Source organism: Geotrypetes seraphini, chromosome 5 (genome assembly GCF_902459505.1).
Source record: "Geotrypetes seraphini chromosome 5, aGeoSer1.1, whole genome shotgun sequence".
Classification (NCBI taxonomy): Eukaryota; Metazoa; Chordata; class Amphibia; order Gymnophiona; family Dermophiidae; genus Geotrypetes; species Geotrypetes seraphini.
The window spans coordinates 97780076-97800798 of NC_047088.1; the positions used below are offsets into that span (position 1 = coordinate 97780076).

Sequence of the window (20723 nt, forward strand, 5' to 3'; positions counted from 1 at the left end):
CCTGATTTTAAGGCCAAATGGGATAGGCACATAGGATCTATTCACAGAGCAAAGGTAGGGGAGGGACATTAAGGTGGGCAGACTAGATGGGCCGTGGGCCCTTATCTGCCGTCTATTTCTATGTTTCTATGTTTCTTTACGGCTCTTTGCAAATTTTGGGTCTAGCATTTTGGATAAATTGGTTCTTTGCTCTAAAAAGGTTGCCAATCCCTGGTCTAGTAGGATTTAAGGAAAGGAAGTTAGTGTCAAAAATGGAGAAATTATTTGTACCTGTTATGTTGTTCCTATTATTAGAATTCAATTGTCTGTCTCCAAGTTTACCTCATTGATTATATTTGTGCTTATATTGTGAGCTTAGGGCCTCTTTCACCAAGGGTATGACAGTGTCATGAGAGTGGCCCAAATAGTTTCACCAATGGAAGTGTGTAGAGCAAGCACTTGGTCTTCCTTGCATTTGTTTATAAAGTTTTACTGTTATGCTGATAACAAAATTGTATATTTAATGTCAGGTTAGTTAAGAACATAAGAAGTTGCCTCCGCTGGTCAGACCAGAGGTCCATCGTGCCCAGCAGTCCGCTCCCGCAGCGGCCCATCAGGTCCATGACCTGTAAGGTGACTGGCATGTAAGTCCTTTTAATCCCCTTAGCCTTATCTCTACCTCTATCTGTATCCTTCAACCCCCGTGTCCTTCAGGAAATTATCCAATCCTTCCTTGAAGCCCGGTAGGGTACTTTGTCCTATTACAACCTCTGGAAGCGCATTCCAGGTGTCTACCACCCTCTGAGTGAAAAAGAATTTCCTGGCATTGGTTCTAAATCTGTCCCCTTTTAATTTCTCTGAGTGCCCCCTTATTCTTGTGGTTTCCAATAGGCTGAAGAATCGGTCCCTTTCTACCTTCTCTATACCTTTCATGATCTTGAAAGTCTCTATCATGTCTCTTCTGAGTCTCCGCTTTTCCAGGGAGAAGAGCCCCAGCCTTTCTAACCTGTCTGCGTAAGAAAGGTTCTCCATCCCTTTTACCATTTTCGTCGCTCTCCTTTGAACCCTCTCAAGCATTGCCATGTCCTTCTTGAGGTACGGTGACCAAAATTGGACACAGTACTCCAGATGCGGGCGCACCATCGTGCGATACAGCGGCATGATGACTTCCTTCGTCCTGGTCGTAATTCCTCTCTTAATAATACCCAACATTCTGTTCGCTTTCTTTGAGGCTGCTGCACATTGTGCCGTTAATTTCATTGTTGTATCTACCAGCACACCCAAGTCTTTTTCAAGGTTACTTTCCCCTAGCACTGATCCCCCCATTTTGTAACTGAACATTGGGTTCTTCTTCCCTATATGCATGACTTTGCATTTCTCTATATTGAAGTTCATTTGCCATTTATTTGCCCACTCTTCCAGTTTGTTTAGGTCCCTTTGTAGGTCTTCACATTCTTCCGCCGTTCTAACCCTGCTACAGAGTTTGGTGTCATCCGCAAACTTTATAACTTCACACTTCGTCCCCGTTTCCAGGTCATTTATGAATACATTGAACAGTAGCGGTCCGAGCACTAACCCCTGCAGAACACCGCTCATGACCCTCCTCCAGTCCGAGTAGTGGCCCTTCACTCCAACCCTTTGCTTCCTGCCTGCCAACCAGTGTTTAACCCATCTGTTTACGTCCCCTTCCACACCGTGGTTTTGCAATTTTCTAAGTAGCCGCTCATGACGTACCTTGTCAAAGGCTTTTTGGAAGTCGAGATAAATAATGTCTATGGGCTCCCCTTTGTCCATCTGGCTGTTTATCCCTTCAAAGAAGTGCAGTAAGTTTGTTTGGCACGATCTTCCCTTGCAGAAGCCATGTTGGCTTGCTTTCAGTTGTTCATTTTTTTCTATGTGCTCACTGATGCTGTCTTTTATCAGTATTTCCACCATCTTGCCTGGGACTGAAGTCAAACTTACCGGCCTGTAGTTCCCCAGATCTCCCCTCGAATATAAACTGAGAGTTTTGGGCCAAATGGCTCAAAAATAGGTGTCTTGGTTTATATTCGAGTCTATGCATGAGTACTTCTGTAACCAATATATAAAAAATTAAAATTTAAACCTACCTAGAGGTCTGGCTGTGGGGAATGGAGTCGCGGGTCAGTCCTGAAATGTGAGACAGGTAGCTGATTCCTCCTAGCAGCGGCTGCAGTGGTCACCCATGCTGTTTGCCAGCTGCCATGAAGAATCGGTGCATCCTGGTTAGAAGAATGAAAATAGAGGTTGGGGGAGAGAGAGAGAAGATGCTGAAAGGGGGGGGAAAGAGAGGAGAGTTAGCCAAAACAAAACTGGATAACAGAATAACGTATAAACTTTGTATAATTACCTTCAAAACCCTTTATAATATGACCCCCGCTTTCTTATTTAAGTTATTAATTCCATATTCTACAAAGAGAATTTTAAGATCTAATGAACAAAACTTATTGTCTATTCCTTCGTTGAAAATTATAAATACTAGACGACAATTTATTTTTTCATGTACTCCACCGCAGACTTGGAATGCTCTCCCTATATCTTTAAGGGAAGAGAAGGAATTTAGAAAATTTAAAAGTAACTTAAAAACATTTCTCTTCAAGGATGCCTTTTTAAACTAATTTTATTATCTTACTACCCTACTCTATTTTATTATATTTTTTATTAGTTATCCTCTTGTATTTTCCCTTAATGTCTTCTCTTTACTTTAAAGAATTGTATTTCATTCCTCCTCACCTAATGTTATGAATATGTTAAATTGAGTGTAATTTTGTCCTTTTTTAAGTATTTTTATTTATCCCAGGACAAGCAGACATGATATTCTCACATGTGGGTGACGTCATCTACGGAGCCCCGATGCGGACAGCATTTCAAGCAAACTTGATTGAAGATTCAAGCTTGCTGTGCTGCAGCACGCATGTGTGCCTCCTGCTCCACTAGAGGGCGCATCCCTTTCTCGTGGTCTCCAGTTTGTTTTTTTCCGCTGTGCTAAGAAGACACATTTTTTCTTAGCTCTGCCCCAGTGCCTTCTTTGCACCGCGATTTGTTGTTTTTTCTTCGTTAAAAGTCGCTGTGCGTATAAAATTCTTTCTTCTTCCTGCTCGTTGCGCTTTTCGCGCTTTTTCTCACGATCCGGGGGCTCCCGGGTCGTCGCAGCCGCGTGGCCTGATTGGCCGCGGTCGCCTGGACTTCCTATGTCCCGGCCCGTTTCAGGTTTTAAAAAGTGCACCGGGTGCGAGCGTCTTCTATCACTCACAGACCCGCATCGCTGGTGCATCCTCTGCCTGGGGGGCCGATCATCCAACAGAAACTTGCCCCCGGTGCGCAACCTTCCAACACCGGGCGCTCCGTCGATGACGGGCCCGCATGGCGGACCTATTTGCTGCCGATCAACTCTCGACCTCGGCCTCGAGATTGGCCCCGGCCTCGATCTCGGCCTCGGGTGCCTTGGGACTCGACCTCGAAGACCCTGAGCTCTCAGAAGTCTTCGGCTCCGGGTAAGTCCCCTCTTCCTTCCTCAGGGTCCATACCTCCTAAGAAGCCAACCTCAGGGACAATGGCCGGACAAGGGGGGAGTTCCTTGCCCATGGGCCCGGCGAAACCCCCGAAGACCTTGGGACGTGCCTCCACCACTCGGGAATGCTCTGAATCGAGATCACCCCCGGTGGAGTGCACCGCGGCCTCGGACATGCTGTCGATGCTGTCCGTGCCAATATTCCAGGAGCTGCTCCGAGCAATGATCACAATGGAGCTCTCCGCTGCCATGGCTCACCATCAACCGGCCTCGACCTCGACCTCGCGTGCGCCGGACCAGCCTGAGCAGCACGTCGAGACCCCTCGAGGCAAAGCACGCCGTTTTAGCCGCCTCTCTTCTTCCTCGGATTCCTCTCCGAGGCACTCGAGGCGCGCATCCCCGGCGGAGCACCGCGGGGCGAAACGAAAATCGAAGCCCCTCTCTAAAAGGCCCGGAGTTCGCCTCCGGTTCGAGGCCGCTCCCCCTCGACCCGATCGGGGGGACCGCTACGGGCTACCGAGCTGTCTCTCACTAACCCACAGCTCCTATTGACTCCCCCTCGGACCGGGGCTCCGGTCCGAGGCTCCAGGCTTTCGCCGAGGGAGTCCGGGGAGGGGTCCCTGACCCGACATCGGTCGGTACCCCGTACCCCGGCGGCGTCCCCAAGGGGCTCCTCGAGGCGACGCAGGTCCTCGACACGGGAGCGTTTCCGTAGCGTGTCCCCGGCGTCAGATCGAGGGTCTGAGCGAGAACCTCGCTATTCGAGGGAGACTTCCCCTTCCTTCTCGGCGAAACGGAGGTCTCGGTCACCGTCCCCGTAAGGGGCCACGGGATCCCACCGACCTTCCTTCACGAGGTTCGTCCAGGACATGGGACGTGCCCTTGACTTGGACTTACAATCCGACTCGAGGTACTCCAAGGAGTACCTGGCGGAGCTGGATATGCCTTCCCCGCCCCGAGAGTCCCTCCGGCTACCGCTGAACCCGGTACTCCGGCAGACCCTCATAAGGAACCTCGAGACTCCCTACATGGTGACGGCGGTCCCATCTAAAATGGAGTCTAAGTACCGAACGGTGCCATGCCCGGGGTTTGAGCAACCACAGTTGTCCCACCAATCCTTACTGGTGGAGTCTTCTCTGAAGAAAGCTCACCCCTCTAGAGTGTCCACGGCGGTTCCTCCTGGACGCGAAGGCTGGACACTAGACAAATTCGGACGCCGTTTGTATCAGAACTCTATGATGGCCTCTAGGGTCCTGAACTACACTTTCACCTTTTCCTCCTACCTGAAACACCTTATTGGGCTGCTGGCTTCCTTCTCGGGGACCTACCTGCCCCTCGCCAGGCAGCGTTTGGCCTCCTCCTCGAGGATTTTTCCAAACTCCGACTGCACTTGTTCCATGCCGCTTACGATGGCTTTGAACTGTCTTCCAGGGTCGCAGCCTTCGCGGTGGCCATGCGCCGACTGGCGTGGCTAGGGCTCGTCGATATGGACCCTAACCTGCAAGATCGGTTAGCTAACCTCCCTTGCGTCGGGAAGGAACTGTTTGACGACACCATCGAGGCAGCTACAAAACGGTTGTCGGAACACGAACGTTCCTTCGCATCCCTTGTCCGGCAAAAACCTAAACTGCAAGCCTCTCGCCCCTTCCGGGGATTGCCTCGCCGCTACCCCCAGAAGTCCACTCTGGCCTTTTCCAGACCGCCGCCACGACACCCCCGGGCTCACTCTAGGGCTCCACCAAAATCACAGCCCACTGCACCTGCGAAGCCTTCTCCGTCCTTTTGACGGGATGAGCGGACGGGGGTGGGCCCCGTCCGCACCTCCACCTGGTCTCCTTCCCATCGGGGGCCGCCTACAAACCTACTACCCTCGCTGGGAAGCCATAATGTCGGACTCATGGGTCCTTGGTGTGATCTCATCAGGGTACTCGCTCAACTTTCGGGAGGTTCCTCCCGACAGCCCACCGAGTGCATGTCCTCCCAATCGAGCGCAGCTGTCCCTCCTCCTCTCCGAGGCACAGGACCTCCTTCGCCTGCGGGCGGTGGAACCGGTTCCCCTAAATCAAAGGGGCCAAGGGTTTTACTCCCGATACTTCCTGTACCAAAGAAGACGGGAGACCTGCGCCCGATCCTGGACTTGAGGCGCCTGAACAAATTTCTGACGAGGGAAAAGTTTCGGATGCTTTCCCTTCCAATTCTTTACCCCCTGATCGACGAGGGCGACTGGCTCTGCTCCCTCGATCTGAAGGAGGCCTACACCCAGGTTCCGGTGCACCCTGCTTGTCGCAGATTCCTCCGCTTTCAGGTGGGGGACCTCCACCTACAATACCGGGTCTTCCCCTTCGGCCTGTCCTCGTCCCCCCAAGTCTTCACGAAGTGCCTCGTAGTGGTCGCGGCTGCCTTACGCTCCCAGGGTCTGCAAGTATTCCCATACCTGGATGATTGGCTGATCAAAGCCCCGACCAGGGAGGGGGTTATCTCAGCAACCTGACAGACTATTACTTCGCTTCAGTGTCTGGGGTTCGAGATAAACTTTCCAAAATCCCAGCTGTGCCCCTCTCAGTCCTTACAATTCATCGGGGCCGTGCTGGACACGGTCCGTCTTCGTTCCTTCCTCCCCCCTCAGCGACGGGAGGCGTTGGTAAATCTGAGCCGACAGATATTGAGATCGACCTCGGTCTTGGCACGACAGATGATGACGCTCCTCGGCCATATGGCCTCCACAGTCCACGTTACCCCGCTTGCTCGCCTTCACCTGCGGTTACCACAGTGGACTTTGGCATCACAATGGCGTCAGGATCGGGACCCGATCAACCGCCATGTGACAGTGACTCCTTCCTTGCAAAGATCGCTCCGTTGGTGGACCGACTCTTCGAATCTTTCCAAGGGTTTCCTCTTTCTCGCCCCTCCACACCACAAGGTCCTAACCACGGACTTGTCGGAGTACGCTTGGGGGGCTCATGTAGACGGTCAACACACTCAAGGTCTGTGGACCACAGAGGACCGTCGCTGCCACATCAACGTGCTGGAGCTCCGGGCCATTTACCTCGCCGCGGTGGCCTTTCAGCATCTACTTCACGACCGGGTGGTTCTCGTCCGCACAGACAACCAGGTGGCGATGTACTACGTAAACAAGCAAGGAGGGACGGGGTCTTGGCCTCTCTGCCAGGAGGCCTTACGGCTCTGGGAGTGGGCGGTCTCCCAAAACATCTCCCTTCGAGTGGTTTACATCCAAGGGGAACAAAACTGCCTGGCGGACAGGCTCAGCCGCCTCCTCCAGCCACACGAGTGGTCCCTGCATTCTCAGGTGCTGCGACAGGTGTTCGACACGTGGGGGAGCCCCCAGATAGATCTGTTCGCCTCCCCTGACAATCAAAAACTGCCTCTCTTCTGTTCAAGGATATACTCCCCGGACCGTCTCGAGGCCGATGCCTTCCTCCTAGATTGGGAGGGAAAATTCCTCTATGCGTTCCCACTGTTTCCTCTGATTCTGAGGACGCTGGTCCATCTAAAATCTCTGAGGGCCACTCTGATCTTGATCGCTCCTCGATGGCCCCGCCAGCCTTGGTTTTCCCTACTACTTCAACTCAGTGTCAGGGAACCTCTGCTTCTACCTATCTTTCCCTCTCTGCTTTCTCAGAGTCACTGTTACATCCCAATCTTCAGTCTCTTCATCTGACTGCTTGGTTTCTTTCCCCTTGACTTCCTTCCCCTTATCTCAGTTGGTCAGGGAAGTGTTGGAGGCTTCTCGGAAAGTCTCGACTAGACTCTGCTATTCCCAGAAGTGGACTAGATTCTCGACCTGGTGCTCCTCTCACCGCCAGGACCCAGTGTCGGTCCCTGTGTCTTTGGTTCTGGAGTATTTGCTCCATTTATCTCACTCTGGCCTGAAGACCAATTCCATTCGAGTCCATCTCAGTGCCATTGCTGCCTTTCATCAGCCCCTGGAAGGGAAGGCTCTTTCACTCCATCCCTTGGTTTCCCGTTTCATGAAGGGGCTTTTGAATGTTCATCCTCCCCTCAAACCGCCTCCGGTGGTTTGGGATCTTAATGTGGTTCTAGCTCAACTGATGAAACCTCCATTTGAACCTATGGATAAGTGTCATCTTAAGTTCCTCACTTGGAAAGTGATCTTCCTACTCGCTCTCACTTCTGCTCGGAGGGTTAGCGAGCTGCAGGCCTTGGTGGCGGACCCACCTTTCACGGTATTCCACCACGACAAGGTGGTCCTCCGCACTCACCCTATGTTTTTGCCTAAGGTGATATCTGATTTTCATCTCAACCAGTCCATTGTTCTGCCTGTGTTCTTTCCCAAGCCCCACTCTCACCCTGGAGAGGTGGCGCTCCACACTCTTGACTGCAAGAGGGTGTTGGCTTTCTACCTTCAACGCACTCAGTCTCATCGTACAGTTCCACAATTGTTTTTGTCCTTTGACCCTAATAGGTTGGGACGCACAGTTTCCAAGCGCACCTTGTCCAACTGGTTGGCTGCTTGCATTTCTTTCTGCTACGCTCAGGCTGGTCTCGCGCTGCATGATCGAGTTACGGGACATAAAGTCCGAGCGATGGCAGCTTCAGTAGCTTTCCTCAGGTCCACGCCTATTGAGGATATCTGCAAGGCTGCCACGTGGTCTTCGGTTCATACTTTCACCTCTCACTACTGCCTGGATACACTGTCCAGAAGCGATGGCTGGTTCGGCCAATCGGTATTACGTAATCTGTTTTCTTAAATTGCCAACTTCCCTCCACCCCTTCGTTATTAGCTTGGAGGTCACCCACATGTGAGAATATCATGCCTGCTTGTCCTGGGATAAAGCACAGTTACTTAACAGGTGTTATCCAGGGACAGCAGGCATATATTCTCACAACCCGCCCACCTCCCCGGGGTTGGCTTCTTTGCTGGATATGTGAACTGGAGACCACGAGGAGGGGATGCGCCCTCTAGTGGAGCAGGAGGCACACATGCGTGCTGCAGCACAGCAAGCTTGAATCTTCAATCAAGTTTGCTTGAAATGCTGTCCGCATCGGGGCTCCGTAGATGACGTCACCCACATGTGAGAATATATGCCTGCTGTCCCTGGATAACACCTGTTACGGTAAGTAACTGTGCTTTATTGTATTGTCACCTAACAAATGTAAATTTTAAAATGTACATCGCTTAGAAGTTTGATTAAGCGATTAATCAAGAAACCTAATAAACTTGAAACTTGATAATAATAGGATGAGGAAGATAGAAAGCTGTAAGAAGAAGCAGATAGAGATGCATAAAAATAATTGGAAGAAAACTGAAAGGAAAAGGTCAGCGATGGATGTACGTTGTAGGAGAGAAAGTGAAGGAAGGAGAAAAGAGGCACATAAATTGAAGACCCTGGAAAGAAAATTAAGAAAAGATAGAAAAAAGCAAACTGGAAACTGGGATAAACATAAATAAAATGGCCAGGCAACAAAGGTAGAAAATTAGAATTTTATTTTTAATTTCATGTACAGAAAATGCAATTTTACAGTAAATTTACATTGCTTTCTTTTATTGTCCAAAGTGTAGAGTGCTGTTTCTCTTTCTCTGGTGTTGAACTGCATACAGCATTTGGCTTCTTGAGTTTTAAGTTTGATTTTTGTCTATATTTATTTATGTTTGTGGTTGCTTGAAATTGTGTTTTCCTATGTAGGGGCCTTGTGAATATGTTAACTTTGGGATATATGCATCACAGATATTTTTATTATGTTTAGTGACTTATGAGATAATTAATGGAGAGAGGGTGAGTAGTTTTATAGATTGGCTCATCATGATAACCCAAATTTCTAACCTCTGTTTATATTTCAGTCAACCTTTTCCCCCCTTTTTGGGGAGAAAAAATGATACCTCTGTTTATATTCAAGTATATATGGTATTTAGATTTAGCGCACGTCTTTCTCGGTTGTAGTTCAAAGTGAGTACAATAGGTATTTTCCTGTTCCCAGAACCTTCTGATCTAAGTTTTAACCTGAGGTAATGGAGATTAAGTGAGTAAGTAGCCCAAGCAACAGGATTTGAACCAGACTTCCCTAGTGCTCTAACCACTAGGCTACTCCTACTTCTTCTGTACACCATATCAGCTGAATCTCTTCATAAAGGTGATTAATAAATCCCAATAAGTAAATAAAATTATAACATTGTAAAATAGGGCATCAAATTTTGGAAAATGATTTGCAGACAAACTAATTTTTAGCCAAAAAATTAAGCATCTAAGTGAAGAGCTAAAAGTGTGTGCTTTTTTTTAATTTTTTTTTAAAATCAACCTCTGTACCATTAATTGCTACTAACTGTAAATTCTCTTCAGCTGCTCTCTCTTATTCACTAGTACAATGCTAAATCCCCTTAGAATACATACTCAGAAACAGTCCAGCTGCATAACTTTTTATAAATTTAAAGTTTTAGTTTTAAATTTATGTGGCTTTTCAGTGGTGATTTTCAAATAATTGGCACTGCTGAAAATTCACTTGTGATTTTAATAAGATACATTTTGTTTACAGTTTTACTTGCTATTTATGTGTTTTGTACATAAATGCATGAGTTGCCTGTTCAGCAGCTGAATGTCACCATTGAACAGATAACTTTTTAAATTATTCAGCCCTTGACCTCCCAAGTCATGCCTATACACCCTCCCACTCCACACACAATGTAAAAAGTAAATTGCTTTTAAATACAGTCAAACCTCAGTTTGCGAGTAACCCGGTTTGCGAGTGTTTTGCAAGACGAGCAAAACATTTTTGCAAAACTTGTCTCACAAACCGAGTGTTGACTCGATTTGCGAGCACCCCCCCCCCCCCGAGAACCGGCATCGCCCCCCCCCCCCGCTCGCAAAGGTCCCCCCGAGAACCGGCACCCCCCCAAACAATTTGAAACTTACCCCCCGTCTGGGACCGGCACGCAGCCCACAGGACGTGCCGGTGCCAGTGCCGCTTGAAGAACTTCCTACCTCTGCCGGGCCTTGAGCATGCATCAGCGCATGCTCAAGGCTTTCTAATTCTCCCTCTCGCTGAGATTCTCGGAGATTTCCAAGATTCTCGGCGAGAGGGAGAATTAGAAGGCCTTGAGCATGTGCAGATGCATGCTCAAGGCCCGGCAGAGGCAAGAAGTTCTTCAAGCGGCACCAGCACGTCCTGTTAGGTGCGTGCTGATGCCAGACGGGGGGGGGGGTAAGTTTCAAGTTGTTCGGGCGGGGGTTGCCGGTTCACAAGGGGGGGTGCTGGTTTGCGCGGTGGGGGGGCCTTTGCGAGCGGGGAGGGGAGCAGCGCTGCTGGCCTCAGGGGGGTGGGGTGGGAACGTATCAAGCGAGTTTCCATTATTTCCTATGGGGAAATGCGCTTTGATATACGAGTATTTTGGTTTACAAGCATGCTTCTGGAACGAATTATGCTCGTAAACCAAGGTTCCACTGTATTTTTCTCAATGTATGTTTTGGTGTTTAAGATTTAACTACATTCCTTTCCTTTCCAAATCCTAGCTCAAGTGAATTATATTTATGTACTGTACAGAATTTGTTGCTTCTCAGCTCCGTTGTTTTTAAAAATTAATTTTTACTCTCTCTTTTTTTTTTTTTTTTTTTCTACATCAAAAAACCAGCAAAATTCAGCTTAGGGAAACCATGCTTGGAAGCCCTACCACTTGTGCCTTTATTAAATTTTTGCTGTTTTGTTCTCTGTTATGTAGAAATGGCAGGACATCATCAAGGAAGTACGATTCCTACAAAAACTCCAGCATCCCAATACCATTGAGTACAAAGGCTGCTATCTACGAGAACATACAGCTTGGGTAAGTTTGAGGACGAGGCTTTATGGCGAGAAGCACCTTGAAAATGAATTTATGGCCAGACTAACTTTGGTTCAGGAGCAGCAAGCTTCATTTTTTCATGCAAGTTCTTCAAAGAGTTGTTTGGTATCGGAGGCAGATAGGTATCATGAGTGTATGCTGGGAAAGAGAGGCAGGGTTCAGACCTCAACCCAAGCACAGAATCGGGAGAGAGAAGGAATTTCTTGACTGATTGGATGCAAAATGTCTAACAGCTGTGACATTTTGTAGGCAATGTAACGTTGTGTCAGGAGGGAGTGAAGGCTGCAGTATAAAAGGGATCCAGGAAATACTCTGGAGGGGAGGGGGGTGCGGAATAACTAATTTTTCTAGTGCAACAGACACTCTATCAGCCTTATCTTGTGAGAACTCTTGTAGGGAGCTTCATTTGCATTATTTTGCTTCTCCTCCCAATCCCTCTGGGCCGTTCTTCAATTCCTCAGTTGTTTTCCTACAAGCGAGACTGTAGAAGCTTGTCTTTTCTGCTTATTTTTTTTTTCATTCTCCTTATTAAGTATTGCAGTGGTTAAGTTTTATTTATCTGTTGTATGTTTATTGATATGAGCAGAACAGACGTGTCTCTTGAGGAGTATCCCCATACCCCTCCATATTCTATTTCCTCTCCAGGGCTGACTGTCTGCTTTGATACAAACTGAGGAATTGAAGGACAGCCTGGAGGGATTGGGAGGAGAATGCAAATGAAGCTCCCTACAAGAGTTCTCACAAGAAGAAGTTGACTACCTACAAGTTCAGGAATAGTCTACTAGAGTCTGTCTACTAGAAAGAAGATTACCGAGGTAAGAACCTAATCTTTCCTTATTTGCTTATAGTATAAATATTGGTTACTTTTTATGCAATTTTGCTTTTGATTATACTGTATAGTACACATTAAGGGAAGAAGGCTTAGTGAACTAGCTTCTGAGTTTTTTAGTTGCTGGTACAAGCATGGATTACTGCATGAGTTTCTTAAGGTATGATAATGGAGTGATTACATTATACATTCTAAGTGCTAAAGCAGTCTAATTTGATCAGTAGGACTGGCCTCTGTTTTGAACTACGTGCATATGTGTAATGTTTTGAGAGACTGTAAGGTAAGTCAGTAAGGATGTTGCCTATTTCTAACTATGTGTATATGTGTGTAAGTTTTGCCTACCCCTATATAGTTAGAAGTAGCCATCTGTTACCGAGTCCTAAAGTGCCCAATCCTTTTTCTTCCATCAGACCAGTCCAGTGTACATGAGTTATTGTCCATTAGCCTGTGAGAATTATGGCAGACTAAAGAACTATACCCTTTAAGGGACACCATTAGACACAGCTTTCGAGTATTCTTCATCTCCAGTAGATAGTGATTGGACATTCTGTGAAGTTTTGGGCTGGTAAAGTAGTTCCTGGGCTCAGTTGAACTTGCCACCCAATATTGCTAAGTGGACAAGAGAGGAATCCAGAGTTACAGTGCCACATCTCAGCAGATAGGAGGAGTCTAGATCTCTTCCCTAAACTACCAGCAGAATTCTCTCTAGTTTGTTTTCTTTTTTTTTTTTTTTTAAAAGCCTCCCTGATCTGGGAAGGGATATGGTGACAGGAGGGAGCTGCGATTAATTTCCTCTACCTTCCTTTAGCAATGGAGATGACCCGGTCTATAAACTTAAGTTTTAGTTTAGTTCAGTTTTTTGGTTTTTTTTTTTAATACAAGGACATTTAAAAAAGTAACAACAAATTGAATATTTTGAGATACATAATTCAATAAGAGATACAAATTATATGCCATATTCCTAATCGCCCTCCTTTTCAACACACTTCTCACACTGTTGCACCAACTTTTTTATTCCATTGAGAAAAAAAGGTTTTTTTTCTGCCTTCAGCCAGGAATGCACTATTTCTTTGACCTGATCAGCACTTTCAAATTTTCGTCCTCTCAAAGCATCCTTCAGAGGGAGCAAGATTAGGGCTTTATGGAGGATGCTATAAGATCTGAAATCTCAATCTCCGAATGGTGTCAAGAGTTGCAGTGGCCAAGTGAGAGCATGCATTATCATGAAGAAGAAGAACGCCTTTAGACAAAATGCCTCTGCAACGGCTCCATATTTTTGGCTTCAGTTCCTCTTCCAAATTGCACTATATCGGGCACTAGTCACTGTTTTTGTTTTCTCAAATTGTTGTTTGTTTTTTTTAAAAGTGTCCTAAGATTGTCTGTTCCCCCATAAGTTGTTTTTAAATTTTACATCGCTTAGAATGTTTTATATAGGCGATTCATCAAATAAACTTGAACTTTAACTTGTTTCACCCTTTTCCTGATAGTGCTTCAAAAATGGTCCATTCATATCCTAGAAGAGAGTGATCAGGATCTTTCCATTGAAGGGTTGAGACTTGAACTTCTTCTTGACTGGAGATGATGTGTGACACCATTGTAAAGACTGCCTCTTGCTTTCAGTCTCATAGTGATGCACCCAGATTTCATCCCCTATGACAATACATGCCAGGAAGCCTTCTCCTTCATAGTTATACTGCGCCAAAAAGGCTGCACACAAATCATCTCATGCTCATCAGTTGGCATCCTAGGCACCCACCATGCGCACAACTTGCAGTACTTGAGAACATCCATGACAATGGTATGTACAGATACTGACATCCAATTCCCTGTCCAGAACTTCTAAAGAAATGTGCCCATTTTCATGAATAATGGCATCAGCACAACTCACCTTCTCATCAGTAACGGCCGTGCTGAGACAACCAGAGTATTTCTCAGGGATTGATATTTGCCCATTTTTAAATGCATCTACATGCAGGCATCTCCATACTGTTGTAGCATTCTTCTATGAATTTTATGAGGTTTCATACCCTCCCACTACAAAAATCTGATGACTACTCCTCTACTGTACAAACAACTAAGGGTGCCACCATTTTGCGTATGGTGCCCTATTGATTAAGTACAACATGCCATCTATTAAGCTTTGTCAACTTCCTCTAAGAATGTATCTTCCCTGCATGGGAGTTTGAAATTCCAGGGGTGTTCATTTCATTAAATACTGTAAATTTGTTGTTACTTTTTGAAATGCCCTTGTACATTTCTAAAAACGGGGTTTTCATGCTGCAAGGAGGTTCTGAATGGTACCATAACCCTCACTGGAGATTACACTGGGAGCGGCACTTTGTCTGTGTTGTATAGAATGAGTTCAGCTTGATGTATGCATGGCAATGGTAGAGGACCAAATTCGCAGGTAAATGGATCATGGTGGGAGCACTGCGCTCTGCCAAGCAGTGGTGGTTGAGCCCAGGTGCGTTTCCTGCCTTTGAGGTGGTTTGTTTTGAGAACAGTAGAATCAACATGCTGTCTTGGGGGAACCATGTGTAAAGAGTTAGTAGTGCCTATTGATGTACGTCCTGACAGAGGCTATTGCACTATGAAATTTATAAAGGTGAACTGCTTGGAACTTCCTCTCTTAATTCTGCAGCAGCTAACAAAATAGCAAGGCCAGTAACAGGTAAGCAGTGGGTTGCTGCTGCCTCATGCTGAAGCGGTCATTTTATCTTAGGGCATACAGAAGCTAATGGTAAACTAGAATCTTCTCCAACCACCCTTTTTGGGATCCTTCTGCTCATGCTGGATGTCTGACTTCTCAGGCTTTGAAGGTGCCTTTTCCCTTCATATGCAATCTGGTCAGAATGGAGGTCAGGTTCCTGAAGCTGAGGTCCTGTCCCAGGGCAGCATTTAGTGATATTTTCCCTGGAATTCATGTTTCTTTTACATAACTCTTGTATAAGAACATAAGGATATACTAGGTTGGAACAATGGTCTATCTAGCTCAGTATCCTGTTTCCAACAGAGGCTAATACAGGTTACAAGTACCTGGCAGGATTCCAAATAGTAGCAACATTTCCATGCTACCTATCCCAGGGCAAGCAGTGGCTTCCCCATATCTGTCTCAATATCAGACTTACAGACATTTCCTCAAAGAACTTGTCCATACCTTTTTTAAACTCAGCTATGCTAACCACTACTGTTATTGCATCTTTCTGGCAACAAGTTCCAGAGCTTAACTATTCTTTGAGTGAAAAAATATTTCCTCCTATTTGTTTTAAAAGTATTTCCATATAATTTCATTGAGTGTCCCCTAGTCTCTGTACTTTTTGAAAGCGTGAAAAATAAATTCACTGTTTTGGTTGCTGCATTAGGAGAACCTTATCTATGGGACTAAGGTTCAAGGACGGTTTGAAGTCAGAAGGTCCTGCACAGGCTAAGAGTCTGAGATTAGGGATTTGAGAGACTTTGAAACTTGCTCAGTTAGGTCTTTAGATTCAGACTGCTGGATCTTAATTGACTGCTTAAACCAGGGGTGTCAAAGTCCCTCCTCGAGGGTCGCAATCCAGTCGGATTTTCAGGATTTTACCAATGAATATGCATGAGATCTATTTGCATGCACTGCTTTCATGGTATGCTAATAGATCTCATGCATATTCATTCGCTCCCAGCCTCGTGATGTACAAATGCCACATAACACAGGCAGCTACACATAACATTGGGAGCCAATGAGGGAGAATGAGGAGAGCTTGGACTGCCCCCTTCCCCCCCTAACCTCATTGGCTTCAGCTTTATGATGTACAACCGCTGTGCAGTGTGACAGTTATATATCACTATACTGGAAGCCATTGAGGTGAGAGGGGGAAGGGTTGGCCCTGACTTTGCTCAGACTTGTAGTTTGTGTTTGAAGATGCTGGAGACTCAGATGATGAGGCAGTGGTGCAGGAAGTTGGCAGCAAGCATGATTTAAGACCCATTGTGACATTTGCTGTTGCATTACAGTTTTTGAATATTGTGAGGGCTTACCTTGAGGGTAATGGGTGCCAGAGTTAAAAATATTACCTTGTTTACAACACAAATAGACAGTACACTGTACAGAAAACTGTTACTGTTTTTTTCCCTCCCATTTAACAGGCTAATGACTTGTCAACAATTGTGCGTGACCAGTTTTATTGATATTTTTAGAAAATTCTGTGCCTTACATCTGGCACTGTAAGAAAATTGACTTTCCTATAAAAGTAATAAGTTATGCTACATTGACTTTGGTTACTGATATAATGTTATTAAAGGGTTGCTCTGGTTATGTGCAAGTTAAATTTTGGTCCCAAAGCCTTACACTTAATTGGAGTGCATTGTATTTGAACAGTCGTGTTCTAGACTTGAGGAAATGGGAATTGCCAAAGAGAGCTCTTGGCATGATCTTGGAACACCAGGGGGGTTCCCAGCGATGGAAATAATGGTATCCAGCTAAAGTGCCAAAGTACTTATATATTTGTCAACTGAGAGACCAGAGAGCAGTGGGAGAGGATGTCCTGCTATAAAGCTGGCCTATGAAGGAATGTTGTATGGGTTGACTGTTGAAAAAGATGGAATCTTATTCCAGGTTGGTGATTTCTGGTAGTGTCAAATTGGCCCAGGCATCTGTGTCTTGCAGACCTCATTTACTTGTAGAAAGTGGAGAGTCTGAAACTTCTGCAGTAGAATGACCTTCTGTGGCAAGAGTTGAAAGTTATGGACGACCTGTTTTGCTTTTGTCTTGTAATGTGTCCCTTGAGATGGCACGTATAAATAAGGTTTAGACAACAGTGATTACCACACACTTACAGGCTAGGAAGCATTCTACTTTGCTAGCTTATGCAAGAATCTGGAGCATTTTTGAAGTGTGATGTGCTGATTTTGAGTGGCAGTAGTTCAAATAATGTCCTTTTTACTTGATGGGCTCCAGAAAGGTTTGACTACTCTTTTGAGTGGTGGTGCTGGCGTTTTATCAGACTTGTTTAGAAGAGAGTTTGGTTAGCTCATATCCAGATATTATGCATTTACATCCCCTGCTGTGTAATGTGATACTGGCTGGAAATCCATATTTGGTTTTGTGAAGGTTGGTTGCCACATCATTTGAGCCTCTGAAAAAGTTTCTTTGAAGTTCTTACATGTAAAACAGTGTTCTAGTGGCTATTTCTTCTGACAGAAGGATTTTGGAATTACAGGTCCTTTCTTATTGATATTCCTTTTTGCATTTTATAAAAGCAGGGATTTCCATTAGGACAGTTCTCTACTTTCTGCTGAATGTGGTATCTTTCTTCTATGTTAATCATGTAGTGAAGTTGCCTGCCTTTGGTAGGAGGATTTGGGGAAGAATTTAGGATTCAGAGATTTTTTTTTTTTTTTAGATTTCTGAAGTGTTGTTCCGGTACCTAGAAGAAATTATTTTTGTAGATCAGACCAATTATTTACCTTATTTGGTGAAGCTAAGAAGGGCAAAGCAGCTACAAAAGCTATTATTGCCTATTAGGCCTAACAGATTGCTTCTCTTTTTGCCATTTGCTGAAGGATAGTGAACCTTCCCTTTGAGTTTAGGGTCCAGAGATATGGCAGCATCATGGGTAGAGTCCCAAATGGGTTTTACCTGTGGAAATTTATAGAGCAACCACTTGGTCTTCCTTGTATTTGTTTACTAAGTTTTACAGATTGGATGTTCAGAACAGAGAAGATGCTTCATTTTGGAGTTTTTGTCTTTTTGGCAAGGGTGTTGTCATCCTATTCAGTGTGAGGATTTTTTTCCTACATCCCATGTATTCTGGACTGATCTGGTAGGAGGAAAAGGAAGGAAAACTTTAGTTTTATTGACTAATTTTCATTCCTTGAGTCCCAAGTAAACCAGTCCATGTACCTTCCCTGTGGTTCAAATTTGATTTGATTCTGTTTTTATCATTATTTTCTGTGTTGAGATCTGCAGAGGTGCCTGGAGCTCTCGGTGGTTCCTGGGGTTGGGTATCTGTGAGATAAGAGTGGGCTAGATGCACTAAAGATAGTGACTCGAACGCTGTTGGCCGATTCTCTGGCCGATTCTTCAAAAGCGATCAATGCAGTATCAAAGTTTGCACCTCCGTGCAAATTTGTATGCAAACGCACCGATTCAATCACTCAGTGAGCAATTGACACATGCACAGAGCCCTAACATAGAAACATAGAATATGACGGCAGAAAAGGGCCGTCTGCCCATTCAAAAGAACCCTCCCCTTAAAAGAACACTCCCCTAAGCAGTTCCCCGAAGTAAACCCACATGTTTATCCCATCGTTTCTTGAAGTCGAGCACGTGCTGGCCTCAACTACCTGACGTGGAAGGCCATTCCAACGATCAACCACCCTTTCCTGATGTCACCATGAAATCTCCCACCCTTGAGTTTGAGCGGATGCCCTCTTGTTGCCGTGGGACCCGTAAGAAAAAGGATATCTTCCTCCACCTCGATATGGCCTGTAAGATAATTGAATGTCTCTATCATGTCTCTCCTCTCTCTGCGTTCTTTGAGAGAATATAGCTGCAGCCTGCTTAGACGCTCTTCATATGGGAGATCCTTGAGTCCTGAGACCATCTTGGTGGCCATTCGCTGGACTGATTCCATTCTCTTCACGTCTTTTTGATAATATGGCCTCCGAAACTGAACATAGTACTCCAGATGAGGTCTCACCATGGACCTGTACAAAGGCATTATGACTTCAGGCTTTCGGCTGACAAAATTTCTTCGGATGCAACCCAGCATTCGTCTAGCCTTGGCCAAAGCTTTCTCCACCTGAGTGGTCGTCTTCATATTTTCGATAATGATTACACCCAGGTCCCGTTCTTCGACAGTTCTTGTTAAGGTTTCCCCATTCAGGGTGTATGTTCTGCTGGGAAGCAGCCTCCTGTCATTGCTGTTAGGGTTTCTGCATTTTTTTTAATGGAATAGATGTTGTGTGCAAGTTAAACATACACAACCTGTCCCATAAAAAAGCCCCTCCCCCTGCGCCATGCTCTCCCACCCTGTGCCGGCACCCTGAGCCACCATCCACCCTTCCCTCACCCCCCGACCCACGGCGGGGGACTTTTTTCATTTTTAAAAAATGGGGCAGATATTTTGCATGTGTAATACATGCAAAATATCTGTACCATTGGAGAGAAAAAACCCAGGCAGACCTGTCGGTAATACAGTTACCGACAGGTCTAGAGCAATCAAGTTTTATGATCGGTAAAACCTGATGCTAAATAGCCAAGCGATGTTAGTGCATCAATCGCGTGGCTATTTTGCATGGGGTTTTACTAATTTGCATGGGTCGAATTGGATCGGAAAATGGGCAATCACATGTGGTAGAGTAGACCTTTTAGTGCATTGGGTTGGTTATCAGCGATTGTCGCTAAACCTGTGAAAACAGGTTAAGCGATGATCGTTGACTTTAGTGCATCCCCCAGTAGAAGAGGGAATCTAGTTTGGAGGTAGGATTGGTTGGTCAACATTTGCTTTGCTTCAAGAATACTGGTAACCGGTGGCTACAAGGTGCCTCTTCTAGGACAATACTCGCAGATTTTTAATTTGTCTCCTTCTTCTGGATGATGGACATACCCCATGTGTTCTGGACTGATCTGGTGGACTGGAAGAATGGAAATTGGCTAGTAAGACTAAACTTTTTCTTCCTCATCACACTGTAAATGATATTGCTTTCTAGAATAACCAGTCTGATTTTTTTCTTATATTCTTCAGGCAGCACCGTGAAATTTCTAGTTTAAAATATTATTTTCATTTATACAATATAACTATGAAGTATATATCAGTTACATAACACTTTATTTTGTATTTTACCATACTAGAGAGAGGAGATGGAATCTAAAGCTCAGAATTTGTCCTCTATTCTCTATGGATAAGCAGAATGAACAACAGCCATACATGTGGGTGATGTCAAAGCTGATGGCGCTGATCAACCCTTGTCACAAAGAACAGAAGATGTTTAAACTAGGCTTCTGAGCAAGTGTGGTAATTCCCACCTTGCACTACCCATTTGAATATCTTTGGTTAACTTTTAGCCGCCACAACAGTCAGTAGCTTAACATCTTTGTCTGATTCTTTTTCTCTTTAGCAATTAAGTTTGATTTGGCAGTGTTACTCTTTGACATAGAGAAGAAGCCAGGTTTAAAAAAAAAATTGATAACTTGTGCTAGCAAGATGTCTATCACAGATTTTCATTCAGAATGCTTACTTTCAGGAAATAGAGCAAAAATTCAGGTTGCACCTGCAAGATAATCCAGCTATCCATACCAAGAGTACTATGATATCTCAAATTGCTGCTTCTGGTCATTCCGTTTCAGTGGGCTGTCATCTGACTGCTACTACTTTATCTCCCAGACAAAAAAATGGAAAAAAGAAAACAACAAAAGAGCACTCAAAATCCAGCAGATTCTGTTCTCCAAGCTTCTGCTAAAGGGTAGCCACAAACAGCTCTTTGCCAGTGTTTTCCAGCTCTGTTCACTTTTGCCGGTGACATCACTATTCGGTACTAAGCTCCCTATATCACACCAGTGCCGAGAACGCATGTGACATTGAAGTGCATCAAACTCC

The 20723-nt window shown here is 45.4% G+C and overlaps 1 protein-coding gene across 4 annotated transcripts in view; it reads left to right on the forward strand.

Annotated features, from left to right (window-relative positions):
• Positions 1-20723, forward strand: part of TAOK2 (TAO kinase 2) — a 275812-nt gene that overhangs the window by 55564 nt on the left and 199525 nt on the right. For all 4 annotated transcript variants that reach the window (XM_033944805.1, XM_033944802.1, XM_033944803.1 and 1 more), the window contains exon 4: positions 11199-11300. In XM_033944805.1, the coding sequence (XP_033800696.1) occupies positions 11199-11300 (102 nt within the window). The remainder of the gene's footprint in view (positions 1-11198; positions 11301-20723) is intronic.